The 27,447-nt window shown below is 43.7% G+C and overlaps 1 protein-coding gene across 1 annotated transcript in view; it reads right to left on the reverse strand.

Moving 5' to 3' along the window:
• SORCS3 (sortilin related VPS10 domain containing receptor 3) overlaps positions 1-27,447 on the reverse strand; it is a 415,691-nt gene that overhangs the window by 145,291 nt on the left and 242,953 nt on the right. Inside the window, exon 5 of the mRNA XM_035133724.3 lies at positions 22,553-22,626. Coding sequence (XP_034989615.3) covers positions 22,553-22,626 — 74 coding nt within the window. The remainder of the gene's footprint in view (positions 1-22,552; positions 22,627-27,447) is intronic.

Here is a 27,447-nt window from a genome sequence, read left to right on the forward strand (position 1 = left end):
AGCTTCATATTTATAGTTCAAATTCAGTCACAAAACCACTTCCGTGCCTGCGTTGGAGGTGGAGTTGTGGGCGTCACGACCCGACCACGTGTGCAGGGGCTGAGAGCTCAGCCCCCGAGCGATTCGGGGTTCCCGCTCGCATCATTCAAGGGCCGAGCAATCCTGTTGGCTGGGGGCGTGTCCTCCCTGCAAATGGAGGAGTATTCCATTAAAGGATTCCGGGGGCGTGGTCTGATCCGAAGCCTAGGGAGGTTAGGGCCGTAGGCACACCCCTAACGGTGATCACAGGAGGAGTTTCAGTTGATGTACATCACTGGGCTCCTTACTGGTGGTTAACTCTTCCCGGACGTCCAACACACAGGTTGGAGTAGGATATAGACAGTTAGGGTCCAATGCCTAAGCCAATACCGCTCAACATCCGTAACCAATAAAGTTGTGGCCTTTTTGCCCATTTAAATCTATCTGATGTGCCATCTCACGGGGAGGGAGGGACATTGCCACACAAATAAATATTCAAACTGGAAATACGCAAAGCAGCTCTGAAACAGATTGGGCTACTTCGCACACGAGCTTTGCTACAAAGCTACAGATACAAATAACAGCTTAATCTCGTGGCCAGTGCACACCCCTAACAAATACATGTTTGAAAACTAGGATTTTAGAACAGAACAGTATGATAAAAAATTATATTTCAAAAACACCTTTGATTCAGCAACACCCTAAAAAGCTGCTAAATTTATTTGCTTTGAACAGAGTCCAATCATGTTAATTCAGATTGCAGATGGAGGAATCAACCTAATTTCAAAATGTGTCTCTTTCACATGTGCTCACCCATTACCTGAGAATGTGTTGTCTTATACATGAGTTTTCATTTCTACAGTTAAGTAAAAGTACATCTGGACATAAGACACAGTAATGGAAATATTTCAGTCATGTTGCCAATAAGTCATTTGTTAAGGTTTGTTTTGCTTGCTACTTGGTTTTCCGGTGGGAGTTATTTCTCCATCATAATGATTTTTTTAAATGAGCCATCAAATTACTTATAATATATTTGGAAGTAATGTAAGGAAGGTCGAGATGGTGCTGAGTTTTGATTAAAGTTTTTAATGTTTTATCTAGGCATTTATGTTAGTGCCTTTGAATTATGCTTGAATTTAGCCTTAATGGCTTTTAAAACAGCATGGGAATGATTATATAGAATTGTGGTGTGTAAATAATTCTGATTTTTTAAAAATATATATATATATTGACAGCTAGAGTTTCTGCTGCAAATAGAGAATACAATGACTCGGCTCCAATTTATTTATCCTCAGTTATTACTCAAGAGAGCTGAATCTTGGTGAATGCAGGCTCATGATTAAGGCAGTATTTCTGAAACAGGCTTCCCCGTGAGCTAAGTGATTTGAGCCTAGCTAAATTATCTAAGAGGAGTCACAATATTCAATGAATAAAGTCATTTGATGCAGTTAAGCAAATTGAACCAAGTAAGGTTACTGAAAACAAATCATAATCACTGTATCAAGGAGTTATAAATATTATTTAGGAAGAAAAGATTCTGATGGGGATGTGGTCAAGTTAGTTGCAGAGGTGCCGCAGAAATGTTGTCTGCAGTAAAATGGAAAGCAATGGGAAATTAGGAGTTCCTACTGAAACAAATCACCTGAATGATGTCAAGAAGCCTAAAAGGAAAGATAATTATTGGGTGGGGGCTGCACATCCCTTGGTGAGGGAGAAGGAGGAATGTTTAGTATAGTGCAGGCAAAGGCAAACTCGGCCCTCCAGATGATTTGGGGCTACAACTCCCATCATCCCTAGCTAACAGGACCAGTGGTCAGGGATGATGGGAGTTGTAGTCCCAAAACATCTGGAGGGCCGAGTTTGCCTAAGCCTGGTGTAATGGATATATCAGTGTTACAGATCATCTCCATTACCAAGGCATCAGTAGCACACTTTAGAGTGCCAAAAATAGGTGCCACGAGGACTGATGGTGTAACTTCATAGGTGTTCATAGCTGCACTCCCAAAGGCTGTAAGGGTAGACACTGTTTCCTTGGAGAAGGAAGCTGAACCACATCCAAAGGCTGTGTGTGCCACCACTGATTCCTCAGAGAAGAACGAGGCCAGGGTTCGAGTCCCATCAAAGCCAAGTGTGAAACTTCTTGATAGTCAGGAGAGCTATGACACCAAGACTAGTCAGAAGTGCAATATGGTAAAGCCCAAGGCTAATCCAATTGCAGGTAGTTCCAAAGGTGGAACAGGGATATACTGTATGTATGGCATCTGTATGTTTGTTGCAGTTACACTGATGACTGCAACACAGTTCATGAATCGGGGGAGGATGCTGGAGATTCATTCCCCATGTCTGCAGTCATGGGACTGTTGTCTATCACATGACGGTGTATGTTTTCATTCCACAGTGTGGGAAGTGACGGAGACAGGATGTTTTGGTATTACTGTGTTCCGTGAAGTGGGACTATTGTCCTTTGTTTTCTCCCTTTGCTGTCTGATGAGAAAGAGGCAGGAGCTAAGTCAGAATGCTCCGAGTGTATTATATGTAAATAAACGTAGATTAGCCAAAATGCTGTGCTACTGAGTTCTGTTACGCAAACTGCAAATACTCTGCGGATCCCTAAGTGTGCTAATGCCTTTTGGCATTAGTCGCTGTGATGTTCAGGCAGAAGAAAGCTTTTGAAGCTCCCGAATGATCGACCAGGAGGGAGAAAACATGCCAGTCGGGCATGTGCATCTACCAGGGCCCTACACGAGAGTAGGACGCTCCTAACAGTTATCAGGTGGCCACTTAAAGTGTTAGCATGGATGGATGTGCAGGATGAGAGCATGTTAAATAGCAGGCCGCCAAGATTAAGAGATTAAGTGCAGAGGAAAGACTCCATTTAACTGCAGAGATGGTGTGTTAAAGCGTACTTCAGTATCCTTCATGTATCATGACAGTTCCTTGGTTAAGGCAGTGACAATGGAAAAGAGCAGTTCAAGGTGACACAGATGTGTGTAAAAGGGGAAACTCCAACATCCTTTTCAAAAAAAATAATGTCACTAATACCTTATTCCCTTTGGTAATAGCCTATGCTAGCCTTCCCCAAATTGGTGCCCGCCAGATGTATGCACTGGGACTTTGAGGCATTTGGACCACAGAAGATGCTGGAGAAAACTGTCTTATGGGAAACTGTCTTGTGGAAATACTTCTGATAAGATTTCTGGTCTTATCTATCACATTCATGAATACAAGATCTTCATCAGGGCAACTAAGAATTTTAAAACTTCAAAATATGACATATATATTTGCCCTACTTTCCCTCTCTATACCCCTTTTTTGGAGGAAACTATGGAGTTTCCTGGCGTGCTATGGTCCATGGGGTCACAAAGAATCGGACACGACTAAACAACAACAGCATGGAGTTTAAGTTCAAAGAGTGCTGAGATGAATGAGGAAAAGGAATCCAAAAACCCCAAATAATGTTTTGTGTTCCAGTGGAGCCCACCAGTCTCCCTGCCCCATGTTTCCTGAAAGACATTAGATGAAGAATCCAGTGGGCAACTTAGAAAAAGAATGGGGAATAAATCTTAAGATTTAGTTTTATTCAACTGAACAGGAGTTGGGGGGGGGAGAGAAGCAAGAGGAACAACTGTGATAAATGTGTTACTTACAATCCCTAAGCCAGAAAAGAAAAGTGAATGGTGTCCCATAATTGAGTGATCCACAGGTAAGTGATTGGTTAATATAGGAAAATAAGGAGAGCCCTGATGGATCAGGCCATTAACCCATCTAGTTCAGCATCCTATTCTCACAGTGGCCAACCAAATGCCTATGGGAAGCCTGAAAGCAGTACATGAGTGCAAACACACACTTCTCATTTGTGATTCCCAGCAACTGGCATTCAGTTTGGCAGTGGAGGTAGAACATAGACATTGTGGTCAATAGTTATTAATAGATTTATGCCTACCTCTATCAGTTTCCAAAGCACAATTAAATACCTACTTACCTGGGAGCAACTATTCTCCCAAGACACAACCCTGGGTTGGGATGCAACCACAGGCATCAGCAGCTGTCACATATCTTGGCTGTGAAGCTGCTGCTGGATGATCACACAAAGCAGTTCACACTCCCTTCTCCACTACCTTCCGCGGATACCTGTTTTTACACACACCGTCTCCTCTCCCTTCCCTCTGTAGTTTCTTCATTCTCTTTTTTCCTCTCACACCACATGGAGGGATCATATTCCCAGTTCAAGTAATCATGTGAAGAGGGCAGTGGGGATAAGCACACTTGTTGTTGTTTAGTCGTTTAGTCGTGTCCGACTCTTCGTGACCCCATGGACCATAAGCACACTACCTCTCCCCAAGTTGGACAGCAACTGTATGAAACAGGCAGCATTTTTGTATCTAAGGAGGCTTCCCATTGGTTGCAGAAACCTGATTTCAATACTCTTCTTCGAATCTCCTTAGAGACTTCAATTCCCTATCACAGCTCCTAAGGGCCACAAACGGATGTACTTTAGCCACCCCAAGGAATGCTATACTCTGTAGGGTTACATATGGTATATTGCAAATGTTTCAAATTGTACGGCACACTGCTTGCATTATCTTCTTTGAATTGTTTTTCAGTTGCCTTAACAAATAGTATAATGTGTTGTACTTGAAATCTGTCACATATAGCATGTTATGTATGGTCTTTTCACACACACAAAGCAAAAACAATTTTCTCTAGCATGTTTTGAAGTTTACCCACCTCCTTGTTTGTTTGGTTGGGTGTTGTTGTTGTTCTGGAGACTGCTGCTTCCCTTCCTGCTTTTTATTTTATTTTATTTTAGGGGCTATCCTTCTCACTGTGGCTCCTTAATAATTATGTCACTTTGGCTTTTTGTGGTGTGCACACAAAAAATTGCATACTACATGTACAATTAAAACTATCTGCAGACATGGCAAATAAAGGAAAGCATTTATCATTTTGACGGAGTATAGGAAGACATCATTTACTAGTGCAAGGCTATGATAGAGTGTCTCTCAAGAGAGCTGTAGCAGCCTTTTGGTTTAGGACATTTCAGATTAGTCTGCGGCTGAAGAAGCTTGGGGAGCATGCTTTAAAGAACTGCCCTGGGCCAGTCCCCACAGACTGAATTAATGTCTTCCACAGAGTTAACTTCTGTGAGTCTGGATTTCTGGTACGTTTGCAAAAGTAGTAAATAGGACGGTTAATCTGCAAGATAAGGCAGAAAGTTGCCAACTGTCTTGTACTCAGCTAATTTCTTTACTTCTCAACAGAGCCAACAAAGAGAAGTTTCCCATGTGTTTCAAGGAGTAAGTATAATGAAGGGCTAAAGAAAAAAGAACTGAAGCTAAATTGTGCTTTAAAAGGATTGGAAATGCTAATAGACAATCTGCTGATTTCACAGGCTGAAGAATGGAAAGGATATAAATGATCTAGATAAATGATCCAAATAAAGCAAGCTGACGTGACCCTGAGAGTTAAGGCAAAAATTTCCATATCTAAACATTCCTCAACTGTGGAGTCTGTGCACAAGGGCCTAATTCAACAGATGGACACTTATGTCTCCATACGTGGCTCCAATCTCATGGACGGTGTTATGCGTATGCTGGAGGAGAGAGGCGTGTGCTATGGCTCCAGCATCCAAGTTTAACACTGCTTTCCAGCAGCAGAACAACATGGGCTAAGAGATTAGCTCATAATATCCAAAGCAATTTATTTATTTATTTATTTATTTATTTATTTATTTATTTATTTATTTATTTCTAGCCTGCCCATCTGGCTGGGTTTCCCCAGCCACTCCAGGTGGCTTCCAAAAGAAGGTTAAAAATACATTAAAGCATGCCAGTGGTACAAAGTCACAATGCAGGGAATGCATCTGGAAGGCATACGCGGCACGCTAAGGCAGGCATCCCCAAACTTCGGCCCTCCAGATGTTTTGGACTACAATTCCCATCTTCCCCGACCTCTGGTCCTGTTAGCTAGGGATCATGGGAGTTGTAGGCCAAAACATCTGGAGGGCCGCAGTTTGGGGATGGCTGCGCTAAGGCATTTACCTGACCACATGAATGCTGAAAGTTTATCTAAGGGCAGGGGTGTGTACTTAAGTCCCATCCCTGGCATCCTCAGTGATCCTGTCCTTGTCCCAATCTCTCCTGTGTTGAAAGTTCTACAGAGGGTTTCTACTCATCTTCAAAGGAAGTCAAGGACTCAGTGAGTGTGAGACATGTGCAACTGTAAGGAAGTTTGCAGCAGGACTTGCACACATGTCTCTGCCTCTCACCTACACTTTCAGCATTTGGACAGCACATGCATTTAGTATAATAAAGTCTATATATGTCCAGGAAACAAAATACGTTCCAACCAGAAGAAAAGAAAAGGAGGGAGGAACTGGCTTATCAGAATGGTAGTGACACCCAAAATGACAGAGAAAACAAAACCAATGCTGTGGCTACCAGTTCATTGTGCTCAATAGCCCAAATCAAATAGAAGAGAATAAATGACTGAAGAGAAGAAACCTAAATATGAAGAGAAAAAATTATATTTGCTTTTATAAGCCATAGATGAAGTAACAAATTAAAGCTCATCTATCATAAATTCCTATAGCTTCATTTAAAAAAAATGCAGTTTTATTTGTGGTGATTAGTAATTTTATTAGTAGTTTATTAATGCTTGGGCCATGAACCATTCATATATAAAGTAGATGGGTGCAGTACAAAAACCTGTAGGATAAAATACTGCATAAAATCTCATTACTACCTAAGGAATTTTATTGCTGTGACTGATTTTGTTTTAATTGTAATTCTAAATGTTATTGTTTTCTACCTTGGGTGTTATAAGTACAGCAGCAGAGATCATTCTATTAGTAACCTAAGGGTTAATTCTGTTGACAGTCAACAGAGGGGTGAGGGTGTTGCCTAGCAGAGGGAGCTCAAGTTCTGATAGGCTAGTTCATTCTGCTGGATTTATGTCCTGTATTCTAGTTGTATGTCTCCCTGCTATGAATTAGGCCTTATCTGTATGTTTCTCCTCAGTTTATCATATAATCACAGAATTGTAGAGTTGGAAGGGACCCCAAGAGTCATCTAGTCAAACCCCTGCAATGCAGGAATCTCAGCTAAAGAAAACATCCATGACAGATGGAGTACTGAAGTATTATCCCTCCCTTAACTATTCACTTTCTCTCTGGATACCATCTGTGTTATTCAAGTGATTCTGCTAATAGGGTAGACTATAGATAAACAAATAAATATTAAATCAAACAGATAAGGTGTCCAGTAACCACATAGAACAGCTACTCACTGTGGGCAAGGTAGCAAGCTGGTCAGGATCCCAACCCCTACTACACATAACTGTTAAGATAATCAGAGTCAGTAATCTTTTACCATAACTGTCTTGCTGCGTTAAACAAACCTATTACAGATGTCCTCAGTTCCACTATTTTTACCGGGAGAAGTGCAAGAAATTCATATGGGAACAAATTCATATGGGAAACAAGGACATTTTAGTGCCCCAATTGCAGTGCCCTGTTTCCTTCAACAGAAGGAAATCCCTAAAATATATTATTTTTCTGGTCAAGGGGAAAAGGCATAGCTCCATGAATGAGCACTTATTTTGCATGCCTAAGGTCTAAGATTCAAACCCTGACATCTCCAGGTAAGTGGGGGGGGGAACTCCTGTCTGAAACTCTGAAAAGCCCGCAGTCAGTGTCAACAGTCCTGAGCTAGCTGGACCAATGATTTGATTCAGCTTTCTAAGGAGAGAGAGAGAAACATGCAGAGATGCCAGGCAAACCCAAAGGATTTCTGAATTAAATGTGTGAACTTTTTTATTATCCCTATCCCCATATTAGCAGCTACACTTCCTTCAAGGTATGCAAGTATTGTTTCACCCATCTTTTTTTTTTTACACACTGATATGATCACATTGCTCTTTATTTCATTTTCAAACAAACCATTTTCACAAAATTGATGGGTTTCTTTCCCCACCTAACCACCCAATTTGGCAGTAAGCATCCATTCTATTGAAAACACTGCACCGGAAAAACTCAGCAGCCTACAGATGCTCAGCTCTTCCCAGTGCGCTTCATCCATTTCATTTGCATGAGCATTTTAGACTCCAAATACGACATGCCTGATCTGCTATGGCTCAGTGATTCAGCTATTTCTGGATGGTGAGGCAGAGAGACACACTTTGGGAAAGGGGAGGGGAGCTTTGGAGCAAGAGCTTTGTTTAATAAATCAGTGCAGTAGCAGAAGAACACAACAAACCAGGGCTTTAAAAGCTTCCAGAAAAGCTGCTCGGACAACAGTTGGCATAATTGTCAAGGATAAAACACATCTGCAAAATGAGCCTCATAGGTTGAGGAAACAAAGCATTACTTCTATTTATCACAATGAAGGTTATACAAGTAGATTTTTCCCATATATGTTCAAACAATACATTCAATATTGGTACAGGAAGCATAGCCTTTGTACTCTAAGTATTCACAAGGACCAACAGCTTTTGTTTGGGCTGTGTGAAAATTGCCCCACAAGCCACATCCATGACCCCATTCACAGGCAATTTGTGTTGGGGGGGGGGGTTGGAATTATGACAGCAGCAATAGCCCCTTTTATATTTATTTTTAAAATAAATATATATACATGTGTTTGAAGCCCACAGGTGACAGAACCTTTGTTGGTAGCTGCAGTAGGTCCCTTTCCCCTGCATAAAATAACTCAGAGCAACCAAGAATATAGCATTGTTTTGGAATGTACAGGTTTTGAATAAAATAATGGTGGTGGCCACTGCGGGGAGCTCAGAGGGTTTTGGGGGGCAGGGAGCACAAAATTATATTTGCAAACAGAAACAAAAAATGAATACCACAGTTGTCATTGCCATGGAAGGCCAATTTCCTTCCATGAATCCTCAAATAATCCCACCCCCCCCCCCAAAAAAATTACCACATTTATGGGGGGAATGAATTTCATCACCACCACCCCAATTTCAAACCCGAAGGTCTCATGGTTGAGTGTAAGAACATTTTGCTCAACACCAGCTTCTTCATTTACAAACACTGTGGTTCTTAAATGGACACTTACGAATTCATAATATACTACTGCCACCGCCACCCTGCCACCAGTTTTGGGGGTTCTGTATTAGCAGAATTGTTTCCTGGAGAATTCCCAGCCCTATTGACATACAAGATGCCGCCATCAGTATTGGAATTCTGCCAGCTTTTGAAGCCACTTCTGTTTACACACAGGCATTTCCTCGAGCTCCCAACCTGTTATCCTGTCTCCTCTGTTGTTTTGAATGGGGTTGTTTTCCTGCCTATTTTAGTTATATATGTTTATGCCTTAATGAGTTGTTTTGTGGTATGTTTTAATTCAGTATATTAATTATTTTTGTGCTTGTGCTATTGATTTTTTTTTTACTTGTAAACCACTTAGAAACCTATTTTAGTGTCTAAGCAGCATATTCATTAACTGATGGTTATGGTGTCAGAATTGAAGGTTGTTAGTCAACTGGTGCAAAAAGGGGGGGGAGGCTTGCTTACCAATTTGAGGCAAAAGCCCTCGCTTGAGAATGTTTGGGTCAGCACTAGTCCTTTACAGGCATTTATGATTTACTGTTGTGGAGTGTACCTGCCCTCCTGTGATTTTTTTAAAAAATTTCTTTCAGAAAATATTTGTTTCAAAAAATATTTCAAAAATATTTACAAAGCTTATTTACTATTTTATATATATATACTTTTCACCATCTATGTCTCAAGGCAGCTTGCAACAATAAAAAAAATGTAGTATACAAAATTTAAACCATAAACTACACCTCAAACATTTAAAGCGTCGGAAATTTAAACAAGAACATGAGACAATTCTAAAACACTGCAAAAGGATTCATGGAGCAAAGGTCTCATAAAATAAGATGGTTTTAACCAGGTGCCTGAAACAGGGTTGGTGCCTGTCTAACTTAAGTGGGAGAGAGTTCTACAAAACCAAAGGCATGGGTTCTCATTGACATGAACCGTGCTTCTGGTCGGGGGGAGGGACCACTAACAGTACTCTCCCAGATAATCTCAAGTGATCAACTTGGGTCATACAGTGGAAGACATTCCCTAAGGTATATAGGTTTTTCAGGGGTTTGCACAACAGTAGAAGAACATTGAATCTGGCCCAGTAGTAGATGGGAAACCCATGCAGGTATTTTAACACTGGTGAATTGGTAGTGTTCTGTTCCTGTCACCAGTCTAGCTGCAGAATTCTGCACTAATAATAATAATGGATGTAAGGGTCACGGGGGGGGGGGTGGATGTAAGGAGCCAGCCCCCATCATCCTGATGTCCACCTCACCAAGCACAGGGAGCAGCAGTGGGTCAGAAGCAGCCAGGGGGGAGGGGAAAGACTCGGAGGAAGAGAGAAGCCAGTGTGCGGAACAATGGGAAGGCTCAGGGGAGTAGAGATGTAGGCAAGGGCTCAAGGATGCTAGAGAGCCCTTCCACCGCCCTGACAGGGAGGAGGCTGAGAGGGCATCGCTCCTTCCGGCACAAGAGTTAAGGAGAGCACCACGACGCAGGTCAAGGGGGAGGCGTTTCGGTGTGCCCCGACTACTTTGCTGGCGTATGCCATTGCCGGATTCTGATTCGGAATGAGCGGTCATGTTATAAGCTGTCTCTGCACTGTAAATACTTTGCACAATAAAAGTCTTTAAAGACAAACTGGACTCAAGCGGAGTTGCTCTAGAGTAGCCACGATGACCCTCTAATAATAATAATAATAATTATCATCATCATCATCATCATCATTATTATTTATACCCACCCGTCTGGCTGGGTTTCCCCAGCCACTCTGGGCAGCTCCCAACAGAATATTAAAAACAGGATAAAAGATTAAACATTAAAAGCTTCTGTAAACAGGGCTGCTTTCAGATGTCTTCTAAAAGTCAGATAGTTGTTTATTTCCTTGACATCTGATGGGAGGGTGTTCCACAGGGTAGGCACCACTACTGAGAAGGCCCTCTGCCTGGTTCCCTGTAATCTCACTTCTTGTAGTGAGGGAACCTCCAGAGGCCCCTCGGAGCTGAACCTCAATGTCCAGGTTGAGTGAGGGGGGTGGAGACGCTCCTTCAGGTATACTGGACCGAGGCCGTTTAGGGCTTTAAAGGTCAGCACCAACAATTTGAATTGTGCTCAGAAACGTACTGGGTGTACATTTTGAGATTCTTACAGAAGACTATTGAAGCAGAGCTCAAAGTGTAACAGAATAATGAAATAACACAAAGTAAAATAAGGAAAGGAAACTGAGAACATCCACTTCTCGCTAGGTTTTTTGCCCATCTATGAATGATACTTCTCTCTCACAAAACAAGTAGGTTCTGATCCAGCAGCCGAGAGAGAGAGAGAGAGAGAGAGAGAGAGAGAGAGAGAGAGAGAGAGAGAGAGAGAGAGTGTTACATGTTCCTCCTCCTTCCAGATGAAACAAAAAGGCATAAAAGCACCAGTTTTTCTTCGATCACACCCGTTTAATAAACCAGATCCTGCATGCTTCATGACAAGTGAGGTGCTAATTGGTCTTGACAGCCTTGCGGAGAAACAGACAGCAGATGAAACATGAAGGAGACCAGCAGTGAAAATTGAATTACAGGAATGGGTTCTCTTCTGAAGGGCATGGGAGCCACTTGTGAGGATCGACACAAGTCTACAAGAAGTGAGAACTTCAAAGGCTGCAGAACTGTATGCAAAAATGATTGCCAATAAATCCCACTGAAGACAGAGGATGTTGAGGAAACATGCAAAGGATGTGCTGTAAACTGGGCAAGGAAAAAACCCCACCCTAAAATTGACACCAAATAATTGATCCAAATAATATTTATTTTCTTCCATACAACCAATACACTGTTGGTGGCAATAAAAAAAAAGGTATATAAAAAGAGAATTCCCTGGATATCAAGATGCAGGTTTGGTAAGAACTCTTTGGTGAGAGAACCCTAGCAGAGATTTATAATCACAAAACATGCAAAGCATGGAAAAATAGGCTTTAAAACATGCCCTCTAGGTTCCAAAAATTCCCTTAGCATAGAAAAAGACTACATGTTTGATAAGTTAAAAATTGCTTACTTACAAACTCTTCAAAGGTCAGATTCATTTGCTTTTCCATACAGCATTCAGGAAACACATGCAATAAAACTTGGCTTAGCTACAGCAGTGAAAGTTCCTAAATTATTGATATAGGAACATAAGAAAGGCTTGTTAGAGCCATGCTGGGGTCCCAAACTAAGGCCCGGGGGCCGGATGTGGCCCTATTGCCTTCTAAATCTGCACACGGGCAGTCCGGGAATCAGCATGTTTTTACATGAGTAGAATGTGTCCTTTTATTTAAAATGCATCTCTGGGTTATTTGTGGGGCATAGGAATTCGTTCATATTATTTTTCAAAATATAGTCCGGCCCCCCCCACAAGGTCTGAGGGACAGTGGACCTGCTGAAAAGGTTTGCTGACCCCTGAGCCGTGCGATCTGAGCTGCAGCAACAAGCTCAAAGTTTTTTCACACGCTGAGCTTCTTTGGAACAAAGGTTTGATTACCTAGACCGGGCATCCCCAAACTGTGGCTCTCCTGATGTTTTGGCCTACAACTCCCATGATCCCTAGCTAACAGGACCAGTGGTTAGGGATGATGGGAATTGTAGTCCAAAACATCTGGAGGGCCGAAGTTTGGGGATGCCTGACCTAGACCCTCCAAAGGTGAGCCAAACCTGGCAGGACATCTTACTCTAGGACTTTAAGCCCTTTAAACATTAATTAGACTTAAGCATGTTGGTTATATGAGGCTGGTTATCCCACATATACAGCATTCCCACTGCCCACCCACCAAGAGAAGCATTTTGGTTTTCCTTAAGCAAGTGCTTGCATGAACAATTGTAACTCTTGAAGGTGATGGCTATGGACATGGCTGCCAGAAATCCCTAAACTTACAAAAGCTATAAATGACATCATCACAATCAGAGACAGGCTACTTGCCATTTTGGTGAGTGACTGGTTCACACATGCATTTGCTTGTATGCAGGTACATCCAAAGAAGGCTGATATAATGGGAGACACAGGGTTCAGTTCATGGGAGATTAAAGGAGTGCATAGGTGAAATGATGTACAGCTATGGTAGCATGTTACCAACTGTGGGATCACTCAGAGGATGTAGTCTGACCAAATCTAGTCTTTTGTTGGCTGCAATGCCAGGGCATATTGGCTTCCTTATTTATGTAATTGGTAGCAAAAGCACCAAGAAGAAATGATATAACAAATGGTCCACCTAGTCTCCCCTTCCTTAATTTTACGGTGACTTTCAATCCCTTTCTCTGGCTCTCTTCTTATGGTCAGCCCTGCTAGTGCGTTTCAGTCTCTGCTCTCTCGTAAAGAGAAGACAGAAGAGATATAAAGCCTCTCTCTCCTTTTCCTTTTTGTCACTTGGGCTTTCTTCTGTGCTGGCAAGGCCCCATGTGCCTACCGAGGTCAGTGATCTCATGGGCCAAGGTCCCACCAACTAGGGATGGGTAAATTATCAAATTTCAACTTCTCTGTTTCTCATTTTTCCACATTTATACATCAACTTGTGATTGTTTCTTTTTTTTAAAAAAAGTCCTCATGAAAATTCATCAGCATATCAGTGTAAATTTGTCCTAATAAACACATATTTATGTGGAATTTTGTCTAATATATGCAATTTTGCCAAACTATTTTCCCCAGAATAAAGCAGTTTGTATGCTTTCTTCACTACATTCACTAATGCTATTTTCACTAGTTTGCCATGAACATCTTGTTGGCCACTGTGAAAACAGGATGCTGGACCAATAGATGATTGGCCTGATCCTCTCATGTTCTGATGTTCCCACCAAGAAAAATAAAAATAAAAACTCCTGAAAAAGAAATAACATTTTTCTAAGAAGTTTATTTCACTTAGACAGTTTAGAAGCAGAAATGTCAAGAACTTCTTCAAGAGCACCCACACTAAATGTCAACAGTGTGAGGGTGTCAGTGCAGCTCTTTTCACAAGCACTTAAAGGAAAGGTCAGGCATGAAGCCAAAGGCCATCATGGAAACTTGGTTGTCTGTGCTTTTCAGCAGAGGTCAGCTGTGACTAAGAGTTGGTGAAATGCTTCTGTGTGGTGCTGTGTAGCAATAAGTAGGAAGTGAACTATGAAGGAGAAAGACTGAAAACAAACAGCATAGTAAAAGGTGAGCGGCTACAAAGAAACAGACATTTTGAGAGATGTGTGCTCCTCCAGAATGCCTTTTGTACTCCTCCTGAATCCCTGGTTGATTTGCTGACTTTACTATAGCTAAAGTGTGGGGAAGCTTTGGCCCTCCACATGCTGCTGAACTACAACTCTCATCTGCCCCAGGAAGCATGGCCAGAGGCTAGAAATGATGGGAGTTATAGTTCAGCAGCTTCTGGAGCACAAAAGGTTCCCCAGAACAGCTATAGCTGTTATGTATTAAATAAGTAGGTACAGTGGTACCACTACTTACGAATAACTCTACTTACGAATGTCTCTACTTACGAATGGAGCTCCCTCCGCCATCTTGGATGCGGTTTAGATAGGATTTTTTCTACTTACGAATTTTTAGATAGGGTTGCTTCTACTTACAATTTTTTTTCTCCCAATGCATTCCTATGGGATTCGACTTACAATTTTTTTTTTACTTACAAACGTGTGTTCGGAACGCATTAAATTTGTAAGTAGAGGTACCACTGTATACGTTTGTTCTGCTTTTCCACCAAATGGATCCACAATATGCCTAACAAGGAGCTAAAATAAATTGGTATGGATTCTAACTAGCCTTTTGCGTGCAAGAGCATTATTTGAGTAGGATCACACCCATGAGATGCTCTCATCAGTGGAAGGAAGCAACTTTCACTGATTTCATAACCTTTTTGCAGCTCCATGCTTCAGAGGGTTGTGGGGTCATTGAGAAAAGCATGAGAAGCAGTGCAAAGGGCTGCAGGGGGTATCTGTTAAAAATGTGCCCCCGCACATTTGAATGAATGTCCATGAATGAAAGTTGTTGTTCCATCCACAGAACCTAGCTGGAATCCAAGCCAATGACTATCACAAAATAATAAAACAAATTTGAAAGAAAAGCAAACATCTAATGGAGCACTAGTGGTAAACTCATGTAACTCAACATATATCCAAAACCTTCTGAACTAAACATTTGAAAAGGAGGAGTAATACAGCCTCAGCTAACCACAGCCACCAATGTCACCACTGAGAAGGCTGGTATTGTGTGCAAGACAAATAGGTAAAACAGCAGGGACTCCTTAGATAATGTCCAGATGTACGAATAGGATGATACAGGAGAAGAGACTCCAGAATTGAATGGTGGCCCATGGCCTAAAACTGCAAATAGGCGGGCAAAATCTAGTCAAGTGAAGCTTTGCTAAGCACAGAACTAGCTATAATGGCCTCTTCCAGCTGTAAAGAAGCTGAACTCTTTTCTGAGCGTTGGGTCAGCAAGTAGATACTCCTTAACTGATTTGCAGCATCTAACGCTTGCTCCTACTTCAGTTGGCTTCTGCAGCATCAGCTATTGGGGGGGGGGTGCTACCTTACCTAGCAGCAGTGGATCCTGACACCCTGTCAGCCTACGACTTTCAACAATTCTCTAAAAAGCAACAACAATCCTAAGTGTTCATCTTTCAACTACCACCTACTAAGAGGTTCTTGGCTTACAACCCCATCACTACTGACCATTGGCCATGCTGGTTGGGGCTGAGGAGAGTTCAGCCACAGGTTTCCCGTTCTTGACCTAGGAACAAAATCCATAGTACACCCTTTATGCGGACAGCTGTCATTCAACACCTTGTTACCACTGCTGATGCTAGTTAAGTCTAAACAATGCAACTGCCAGTTCAATGGTTCTTCTGCACAGCTATAAAATAGAGTCTACGGTACTGTCAAAATCGTCTATGGAAAGAAGTAGTTGACTGGAAACTCACATAACCTACTTAACTTAAAAGAACTGTGATGCATCCCAGTTTCCGTGTCTGAAGTTCTCCCATAGCCTCATGTCTCCTCTGCTTAATGATGGCAAAATTAAACTAAGCTCCTTCTAAAGAGGAGGCTCTGGGGAATATCGGGAAACAAAAGGACAGGAGTTTCAATTCTCTCTTCTTGCTGAGAATGGATTCTGCCTCATATAACTGCTGATGTATAGTCATCTTAAAAGAGTTTGTTAATTTCCAATGGGGAAAAGGCATAAAAGACGAATCTCCTTATCTTTAATGGAATGTTACTGAGCTATACAAAATGGCTCACATTCAAAACAAGTGGGGAAGTGTCTTGTCTGTTTTGCCATGATAAGAGACTGTGTTTAGTACACAGCATGCATTCCGCTCAATCTGCTAAATGTGAGAGTGGTTTAAACTTAATGACAGAGAAAGCTTCCAAATGTCTTGGGGCATCACTTGCTTAAAAAATAATCATAATCATCAGACTATCTATTAAAAAAAGGCATATCAGATGTTGCCACATAAAGGGCTGGAGCATTAAACATTGCTCATGCTTTGTCTTTCAAAGCCAAGAGTTCCTCTTGCTAATTTTGGGAATGGGTGAAAATCATGAGGGCTCAAAACATGTTGTGCAGCAACTGTGTTTTGACATGCATAAGCCTCAGATTCATGTTCTCCCATCCAGCGCCGTGGCTCAAAGATCACTCCAGCGCCCCCTCCCTTTCCCAAAATTTAGATCTCCGGGGGCAGCGTCTCCAGCCCCCCCCCCCAGAACCCCGGCTTGGTGGCTGCAGAGTTGAGCCCCGGCTTCGCAGGCTCCCGCCGGCATCTTCAGGGATTGTGGCAGCAAGGAGCATCTCCGGAGCTTGAAGGGGCAGGGTAGGATGCTGCTCGGAGTAGCGGGGCTTTTGGGGGATGCCTGTCAGTGGGCTGGCCGGCGCAGCCCTAGAGAAGCGGGGCCAAGGCAGCTCCTGCCCTCGGGGTACCCCACGCGGTGGCCCCCCAGGGGGCATCCCAAGGGAAGTTCACCGGGAGGGCAAAGACTCTGCACGGGGCAGTGGAAAGGGCGCCGTCATGGCGCGCCAGGTTTGTGCTGCACTCGCCTCTCAGCCATAGCCGGATCTCGGCCAGCAGCTGCTCGGGGCTCAGGCCAGCCTTCTCCACCATGCCAACGCCAGCGGAGTCTTTCCTCGGGTGTCTCTTCTTGTGCCTGCTGCCGCCGCCGCTCCCACTTCCCCGGTCCCCATTCCCGCTGCCCAGTCCAATAAGCGTGTTGACCTCCTTGCGCTTCTTAATCCTTTTCTGCTGGGCCAGGGCAGGAGCCAGGGAATCTGGGTAGAAGTGCAACCCGGGAGGGGCTCCCAACTCCAGACCACAGCTCACCAGCTTCAGCATCTCGGAGGTTTCCCCGACTGCCCTGGAGCAGCCTCAGCGGGGCTGGCGCTGCGCCCTTAGATGCCGGCAGTGCCATTGCTCAGGGCTTAGTGGTTGGTTGCACTCCACCAGCATCCCTGAGAGGCCAACGCCCTGGCACAATGAGCCAATAGGCCCTATGCGAAGGATGCCTCTGGCTCCCACCTCCCCACTCTTCCCCGTTCATGACTGTGAGGAGACTAGAAGCATATACTCCATTTTCAACCAACCATGGTTTGTTGTTACATCGGAACTACAGAAAAATATGGTTAGCATTGCCTGATTTATTAAACCAAACCAGCTTCAAAGCATGGTTAACAATCCTGGCTTGTTTCAATATACTGTAGGTAACAAAAGCCACAGTTCTGGTCTGGACATAACAACCACCTGTGGATACTGTGCAAATTTATTTCCTGAAATTACAACATGCTGAAGTCATGCCAAAGTTCAACACATTTAAGGAAAAGAGGAAAAGAATCAAGGTCTTTGGTCGATTAATCTTGGTACTATCTGAACCTTACAATGATCCAATAAAAAAGCTGTCATAATAACTGCAGAAAACTCACAATCTGAATTGTAGGAAGAGGGTGGAGGAATAAAAAAATAAGATACCAAATGATGGCTAAACTTATCACCAAAATCCCCTGAAATTAAGGTGGTCACTTATGCATCCCCCAAAAAGAGCACAAAGGGGACACATATTTGCATAATATTTGCAAATGCTCATTCACATGTAGAAATGTAAATTTAGAAATAATTATTATAATAAACCAGTACATCTCATCACAGTGGGAAAGACTGTGGCCAGGTAACTTGTCTGCTTCCTTACTCTGCTGTCCAGATGCTAACTGGATGGTAGGTATTTTCAAGGCCTCTGTTTTCTCTTTTTATTGTTCTTTTTCAATCCTTAAGCTGGTCTTGGGCCAGACAACCCCTTCGAACAGAGGACTGTCTCTTGTAAGGGTGGGTTTTGGTCACCTTGTCTGAAATATACCTGTAAGCTAAACTGTTTTATTTCCTCCCCGCCTCTTTCTGCTAGCTCTCCACCATTTTTTTTCTAATCGTTCTGCCGATCAACACTCTCCTAGGCTGTCAAACAAGGACAGATTAACTTATGTAGGCCTTGGGAGGGGAGGAAACTAGGTCTCTGCCCACTTTCAGCAGCTAACACTCAGCTCTGATCACTGGGTCAACAGGAAATGAAAATGAGGCAGAGTGGAATACAAAGTTAGAAGCAGTTTGTGAACAGAAATTGTTCTCATACCTGGTCTTCCAACCCACTAAATTCAATTTCCAGCACACAATGAAATGAGTGGGAGGAGAATCATTCCATTCTGTGCTTAATATCAACCCAGTCTGTGCAAGTCTAGCCCAATTGTTTCACTGCGTTGACAAGAGATATTGCTTCACATTCACTGAATCCCTGAGCCAGATTTTATGAGGTTTATCCTTGACAGAAGAATACAATATTTTTAGGGGAAATAATTTTCCTGATTAAAAAACAGGATTTCCCTAGATAATTTTTTTTTCGGGGGTGGGGAGCGAGTGATCACACCAGGCTCCACACATACCTAAAAATCATCTTCCTTCACCCAGCATTGACCCTGACAAAGTTATCAGCCAGCAACCAGTCTGGCTGATCCAAAATATATATTCTGTGCCTAAGCCTTCTTACATCTGTAAGCAATAAAGTTGTGGCTATTTCAATACCAGGTTGATACTTAGGAAAATATAAATACAGAAAGAAAGGTGTCTCAGGAAAGACATAGACTCGTGTTCTTTGCAAATATGCAAAATTGCTCATACATTTTTTAAAAAAAATTGCACTTACATAATTTTTGGGATGCAACTAAATTTCACAGTTCAACATTTTGTATAGCTGTAAAGCAGGGCTTGGAGTTCAGCTGTGCAATGACATTGCTTTGCATTCATCTGGTGCGATTACAAAGCTTTTTTTTGTCTTTTGCTTAGTCAGGACAGAGAAAGAGTGTGGAGGAGCTGTAAAAATGGGCAATGCAAGGATTTTTATTTTATTTTTAAATCCCTTGAGAGCCAGTAGTACTTTAGATTTAACACATCGCAAAGGAGGCATGGGATAAAAGACACTCTGGCTTTCAACCTTCATAGCTGATTTTCTTTATTGGAGCTGTTTATATCAAAAGTTAAGTTACTTGCTATCAGGAAAGGGAGAGGGCTGTATGCCCTGGCCTTACTATGATGCTAAACTCACACAGGTGCTTATCTCAACAGTCTTTTAAACATCTTTTTACCTTGATGCTTTGTTACCTAGGCTGTGGTGCTTTGCCGGCTGGCTGCATTCTTGTAGGTGCAGTAGCCGCTTAAAGGAGGTGATTTGCATTTCAGAGCAATATGCAAAGACTGATTCTCTACTTCTCTTGTCAAGAAAGGGGGGTGGAACCCACTAAATATAGCTGTAGGTGAGGTGGGCATATTTATCCCTCTTTAAAGTTCAGGCCTGGGGGGCCAAATGAAGCCCTCAAGCCCTTTTCTGTCTGGCCATCTGGACTCTCACTAGGTCAGGCATCCCCAAACTGCAGCCCTCCAGATGTTTTGGCCTACAACTCCCATGATCCCTAGCTAACAGGACCAGTGGTCAGGGATGCTGGGAATTGTAGTCCAAAACATCTGGAGGGCCGAAGTTTGGGGATGCCTGCACTAGGTCATGCCACTGCCAAGGCCACACCCCTCCTAGCTTTGCTCCACATTCTCTCGGCAAGTGTTTTTGCCAGGCTGCAATGTGTCCTTGAGCTGTGTTAATGTCTACTGCTTGCCTGGAAGGAGAAAAGTGTTCGTATGAATTAGCAGGAGCAGTGGCACTTTGGGCTCTTAAATTTCAGCAGCGCCCCATGTGATGCAAAAATACGGTGCCCCTGCCTTTCGTCCATTCTAATGAGTTGTTTTGGCACCCTCTGCATCACGGGGCCCAGTGTAACTGCACTGGTTGCCCCACCCTAAAACCGCCTTTGGCAGGAATGGTCACTGAGTAGGGACACACCTGCCCCCCTAGCAACAGACTTTGCATTGGTACTCTTAGTTGACGAGTCAATTCATATTCCTGAATGTCTTAATGTATGTTTACCCTTCCCAATATTTCCCAGTAGCAGAATAGGATGGAGGATCTTCCCTTGTTCTATTCACATTGACTTTGAGATAGATGAAACCACGTGCATGAATGAGCTCTCTTTTGCCCAGCTGATAGGACATGAGAAAAAAATAATAGAGGCAATTATGCAGCAGAGAGGAAAACAGAAAGAGACATTGTTATAAACTAGATTGTCCCATAACCTCTTAACTTGAGCATAGGGTGCTCATTTTCTCCCTTTTAACATCACCCCTTGGGAATCAGTATGTTATAACATGTCACTAACAGAATTAGGAAAATAGCTTGACTGATGTGTTTGGAAATGCACAGTCTCCTCTCCCTACAGGGTAGAGGACATTTTCACTTGGTTGCAAATTTAATAAGATGCTGGGAAATGACAGATAGCATAAATGATGAGCTAACTATAGACTCAAGGGAGTTGTGGAGGAGGAAGAATCTTTTCAACTCAGCCTACCAACCATCATCTCAAGACAAGAATAAGGATTTGTTTGTTGGCTGTTTCCAAAAGGAACTAGACAACAAAGTAGAGATGCTTCTGAAATTCCTGTAACCTAAGTTCCTCCCAGTTTTCAGAAATTCCAAATTGCATTGGTCTTATTTCTGAAGCCAAATGAATTATCTTAGGAATTGGTCGGTTTCTTGCTTCTGAATTCAGTACAGAGACCTATGCTGGCCCAATATGCCATATATTTCAGTTGCCTCTGTTCAGTTGTTTAATTTCCTGTCCTGTACATTTACAATATGCATATGCACTTTGGTAAAGCTTTTGAAAAAAAGGGCAATCTTTATGTGAACATACATGTTTCATGTGTGTATAACACCACAACAAACCTGTCTTGATGTAACTGCACATCTTTCTCTTGGTGTTTTGCCAGTGTGTAGGAGTAAATCTATTTTGTTTCTTTGTTACAGTTATAACCCATCTTTCCTCCAAGAAGCTCAAGGTGGCATACACAGTTCTCCTCCCCATATTATCCTGAGTCTTCACAACAACCATGTGAGGTAGATTAGGCTGAGAGTGAGTGACTGGCCTAAGGTCACCCAGTAAGCTTCATGGCTGAATGAGGATTTGAACCCTGGTCTCCAAGGTCTGAGTCCAACACTCTAACCACAACACTACTATGGCTCTCAGTGTAGGCATATGTATGTATCAGTACTGCACAACATGATTCCCTTTTTACAATATTTTACCAATCAAAAGACACAGAGCAGTTCCAAAACAGGTCAGACTTCTTCGCAAATAGATAGCAACCAGTAGAACATATCTTTTGGGGGGTGGCAGGATTTGGGATTAGAACAGTAGGATCTATTTAAGTAGGATCAGAATTAAGGTGGGGGGTTGGAAACACTTCAAGTAATACAAATATAACACTAATTAAGGACAATGTTGAGCATATGTTTAAATTGGACTTGTCTATTAACATCATGATTTGGTTGGACCCCAATTTGGTGCATCAGAAAGCAATTCACCTCAGACCAAGGTGCTTCATAAAATGTCCAATATGGCTTGAAGTCCATCAAAGTTTATTTTATTATCCCCCCATCCCCCCCAATTGTTTTCTGTTTTACAGAAGTGGATGAAATTTTCAGGCAGACTAGACTGCCCAGATAAATCACTCCACATTATAAGCAAAATAGATTTAACCTTCTGAGTAAAATCATTCCTTCTGATTACAAGCTAGACCTTTCAGCCACAACAGAACTGTTCCTCCAGCATCTCCAACTTGTGCCATCTTGTACAGATCCTCATCCTCTGACAAACCCAAAATCCTTTTGAGGCACCCCACTCTGCCTCAGATTTTGGGATTTATTCAAATCCAATGTAGATACATAGCTGAAATTTCTCCTACTTTAAATGATGACACTAGAAATTGCTTAACTTTGGTTTGATGTTGCAGTGATTCTAAGAATGAGTGAAGAAACCATTTGGAATGAAGGCCATCAGTTTTAAAATGTGTGTCTTGTTACCGATCCTAGCTAGACCATCCATTATTATACAGTTATAATATAATGGGGGAAAACTCACCAGTAAAATCTGTTCGGCGTAATCCGTTCATGCATAATCTGCCATCTTCTTCCAAAATCCATAGAGCTATAAAGCTGAAATATAGGAAATCCAATGAGTGAGGCTGTAACATGCAATAGAGTGGCACATGGCCACTGTTGATTAAACAACTTTGATCCTCCTACCATAATAAAAAAAACAAAAACCTGTTTTGTATGGAGTCCCAGCATGAGGTTCTTGCCAGAGTTCTAAGAAGAGAATCATTCACAGTGTGCTCAAGTTCTGAATGTGCATTTTGAGGCCAGGCTGTTTTGTGCAAAGTGTTTCCATGTTGTGGAAACTGCACTTTGACCTTAGTTTGCCACCATCAGAATTCCATGAGATTTAACCTTTGTTACATGTCCTAGCACTAGCATGGAAGGCGGGAGGGGGGTCATATCTTAGTGGAGATGTGCCTCACTTGGGAGCTGAATTTCTCCATATCTGAGAAATATGAGACTGCAGAAGTGGATATGGGTTTTGTTACTCAAAGCGCACATAGAGGTAATCATCCTCTTATGAGACTTGTGTTAAACAATTCATTATTTTATCTTTAGCTGTACAGTGGTACCTCAAGTACTTAATTGGTTCTGGGGGTGCCATTCTCACCCCGAAAAGTACTTAGTCTGAGCAGTGATAGTGTGCATGCGTGAAGCGCCGATAGAGAGCTTCTGCGCATGCACGCGCGGCGAAACCTGGAAGTAAACACTTCCGAGTCCGCGGAGTACTTAAACTGAAAGTACTCAAACTGAAGCATACTTAACCCGAGGTATGACTATCTCCTGCTTTTCAGTATGAAATAACACCCAAAGAGAAGAAGAAAATCAAATACACATTAAAACAACCATACACAATAAAAATGATCAAATATAATAAAAAAACAAACACAACAGGGAAAATTCCAAAGCAGAGCAAGCAGGCACATGGTGGGAAAACTAAACCTCTCAAAAGCCTGCAAAAAAACAAAAGTTTTTTTCATAGCATGTTAGAAAGCTAGGAGTGATGGATCAGCTGATCATCCTACAGGGGAAGAACTCCAGAGCCTAGATGCAAAGGCTGGGCTGAACACCTCCTCTTCCAAACACCAAGCCTCCAAGGGCAGGGAGAGGCAGGCTGTGTACATGCTACCAGCTTAATGCATAGCTAGGGTGTTCTTTTTCCTCAGTTCAGATGGAAGCTCGTTGGGGGGGGGGACATCACATGCAATATTTCATAAGAAATGACAGGACAGATCCTGATTGTGGCTAATGTTGTGTAGACACTGCCTTCCAAACCAGTGGTAGGAGCACTCTGAGTAAACACAAATATGTATGCAGCTGCAGAGGAATTGAGTTGTGTGTTTCTTGGTTTGTTTGGGGGGTGGTTTTTTTGGCGGGGGTGGGGGAGAGAAAGCCTTTACCTCCAGAAAAGCATTATTGGTGTGGTACAGTAGTTAATAGGTTTGGAAGAATGGGATGTGTGTGTGTGTGTGTGTGTGTGTGTGTGTGTGTGTGTGTGTGTTAGGCCATACCTGCAATGTACATTTAAAGCAGTATCATGCCACTATGAACAACTATGGCTTCCCCCAAAGGATCCTGGGAACTGTAGCTTGTTAAGCGTGTTCACGCATGTTAGAATACCCTTATGCCTTTCACATTCTCAGAATGACTTAACAATCAATCCCTCTTCCCAGGGAACTAGGAAAACTGTAGCTCTGTGAAAGCTCTTAATAAGCGGCAGTTCCCAGGACGCTTTGGAGAAAGCCATGACTCTTAAAAGTGGTATGGTGCTACTCTAAATGCATAGGGCAGATGAGGCTTCATTCCTGTCCAGATCTACAGAATGCTCGGTGCATCACTTGTGAGAATCCAGCAATATTTGTGGCACACGAATGCTGTGGATTAGATATCACTTGGCAGCAACGTGTGACCAAACACAATGTCACTTCTTTTCCACAGGCGACTGAATATCATCAAGCACAGCGGCTATTTGGCTTCAGTTCTTTTCATTTGGCTCACATAAGTACCGGTACTTAAGAAAAGAAAAGAAAAGGAAAAAAGTTTTTTAACAGCTGTAGATGTGGCCAGCTCAGAAGCAGTAAGCCCTTTCATTGCAGTTAGTCATGTGCCCTACGGTTACTTGCTCAAAAGCATCCTTCTGTCTATCATTGCAGGAGCCAGACCAGCTGCTGAGCAGTCCCCCCCCCCCCTTCTTCGTATTAGATCTCAGGCTGACTGATGGTAGATGAATTAAATTGAACTTGTAGCCTTTAGGCTGATTCAGATAAAGAGATAAGAAGCAGACTTTTCATTTGAGGGTGCTGGGCTTTTCTTCCATTCTTTCTACCTGTCCCCTTTGAATTTATACTGAAATCAGATAATCAAGAGAAGCAGCAGTTACACTGCACAGATATTAAGGTTGGGTGGGGGGAGCAGGGAATAAGGTCCCTTTAACCCCACTTTGTTTCATCGCAGCTTGGCGACAATTAATCATGGATGCAAATATAAAGGTCAATTACACATTACTTAAAGAAAGCCAATAAACTAAAGGCTTCTGCAAGCATAAAAGCTGAGTGCACATGTGCCTTCTGTTCACCTTGCTTTCGGGGCCCAGAGGAGATGTCAAATGCAGCCAGGAGAAATATAGATGGCATTAGAAAGCCATTTGCTCTTGGATGGTGTGCAGGGTGCAGGAATACACAACGAACCAGCTTTCAATTCTGAGATGCAGCTTTCCCAGTTTCCATCCTCTCCATGGGTGTAGACAGGGGGGCAGAAGGGGGCAGCTGCCCCCCCCTAGAAGCAGGGCCGGCGAAGCGGTCATCAGAGGTGTCATGTTCTGGAGGGCGCCAAAGAAGAGGCGGAGGATGGACGCGGCGCTCTCGTCCACCCACCATGTCGCGCCACGGCTGGAGCCTCTTCCCTGCCGGAGCGCCGCCCTTCAGAGCCTCGCCGGCAGCACCACCTCCACCATGCCGCCCTGCGCTGCGGCCAGAGTCTCAGTCCTGCTGGAGCTGCCCTCCAGTTGCTCCCCGCCCAGAGGGAGATGTCCCTTCTAGCCGGCTGGCTGTGGGGCGGGCGGAGGGAAAGCCAGCCAAACACTTTACGTGGCTCTGGGGCTTTCCCTCCGCCCGCCTCACAGCCACCTAGCTAGAAGGAATGTCTCCCTTCTCCCCGGCTGGCTGTGGGGCGGGCGGAGGGAAAGCCCCAGAGCAGCGCAAAGCGTTTGGCTAGCTTTTCCTCCACCCGCCCCACAGCCAGCCAGGTAGAAGGGAGACGTCCCTTCTAGCCGGCGATCATGGAGGGGGAGGAGGGGATCGGAACAGCCCATTTTTGGGCTGATCCTGGCGCACCCCGCCCCTGCCGATCGCGGAGGGGGAGGAGGGAGTCGGAGCAGCCCAATTTCAGGCTGATCCTGGCGCCCCCTCGCCCCTGAACAACCATGGCTTTCCTTGCCCCACTGTGGCCCCTCCCCTCCCATGCCTTTGCCCCGCCCCTTGCCCCCCCTAATTTTGATCCTGGCTACGCCCCTGATCCTCTCAATGACAGAATATGCTGATCTTAAACAGGTATGTAAGTGCAGTGCCATACTGAGTGGCTGGTGTCAACACAGCTACAGTAGCGTCCTGTCACTTTCATGTCTTTTATAGCAGCTTACTACTATGTCTGATGCAGAGCTGAGACTAGCTCTGTGCGAACCTAGTTGTAGGCCCTTTCTACAATAGCAAGCCAGTTCATACACTCTCAGTCCTTACACCTGCTGGAGTCCATATGTTGAAATAAGGGCTTATGAACACAGAACCCAACAGATACCAGTTCGATCCATGCAGTTGTTACCTCTTGGTTTTGAAAGACAGATAATCATGCATTTCAGACTTACGCACTCTTGATTCTGCACCCCTAGGCACAAGAGACATCCAAAGAACAGACATGAGTTGGATGTTCCACCAAGGATGTCTGGCAGGAAGGAAGGTACTTTCTCTGTTTCTTGCTCATGCAGGCTCATCTGAGCAGGGCTCTATGCCACTGATTATGTCAGTGATTGGGAACTTTTGGCCCTCCCGGTATTGTTGGACCACAAACTTCCACCATGCTTGACCATGGGCCATGCTCACTAGAAATTGAAACCCAACAGCATCAGGAGGGCCACAGTCTATATATGATGGTTGGAGGATGGCACGTAGGTGAGTTTTCCTATAGGCCACCAGTATTGTGTTTCCTTTCTGTGTTGCAAACAATGCTGTGCACCATCACTCAGTGACGTAACTTGCAAATGGTGGCTGTTGTTAGGGAAGAAGCTTCAACCCATTACACCATGTCTGTTCATCATGACAGTCATGTTGTTGCAGTGCTATAGGGTTCAAACACTGTATGGATGCAACAGTTGCTGCATTCCATCCTCACTACTTCATTCATGATCATTCTTTAGAATGATCAGTCTAAAGCATGGGTGTCAAACACAAGGCCCGGGGGCCTAATCCGGCCCGCCAAACCTCGTCATGTGGCCCGCGTAGCCACCGCCGACATTAGCAACTCACAGTAGTTCTGGAGCCTGCGACTGGCCGAGGGTCAAAACCGGGGGCGGGGCTGCAGGCGGAGGCCGGGGCGCTGGAGCCGCGCTGACGGCCTTGGCCAGGGAATTTCAATTTCGAATGAGGCTGAGGGAGGCGGTGGCACAGCGGCCAGACGGGGAAGTGAGATGCAGGAGGAGGAGGAGGAAGCCCGCCGAGGAGGTAGGAAAGCCCTACAGGTGCCGCCAGCAAAGTTGGTGCCGGGACGGAGCAGCGCTGGATTTTTTTTTGGCGGGCTTTGCTGTTGTCTCAGAGAGCGAGTGAGGCGGCACTGGGGAGCCGGCGCCCGCCGCTTTCCTTCCTCTCCTCGGCTGCATCCGGGAGGTGG

The sequence above is a fragment of the Zootoca vivipara genome, chromosome 5, assembly GCF_965207765.1.
Source record: "Zootoca vivipara chromosome 5, rZooViv2.hap1.1, whole genome shotgun sequence".
In the NCBI taxonomy this organism is placed as follows: Eukaryota; Metazoa; Chordata; class Lepidosauria; order Squamata; family Lacertidae; genus Zootoca; species Zootoca vivipara.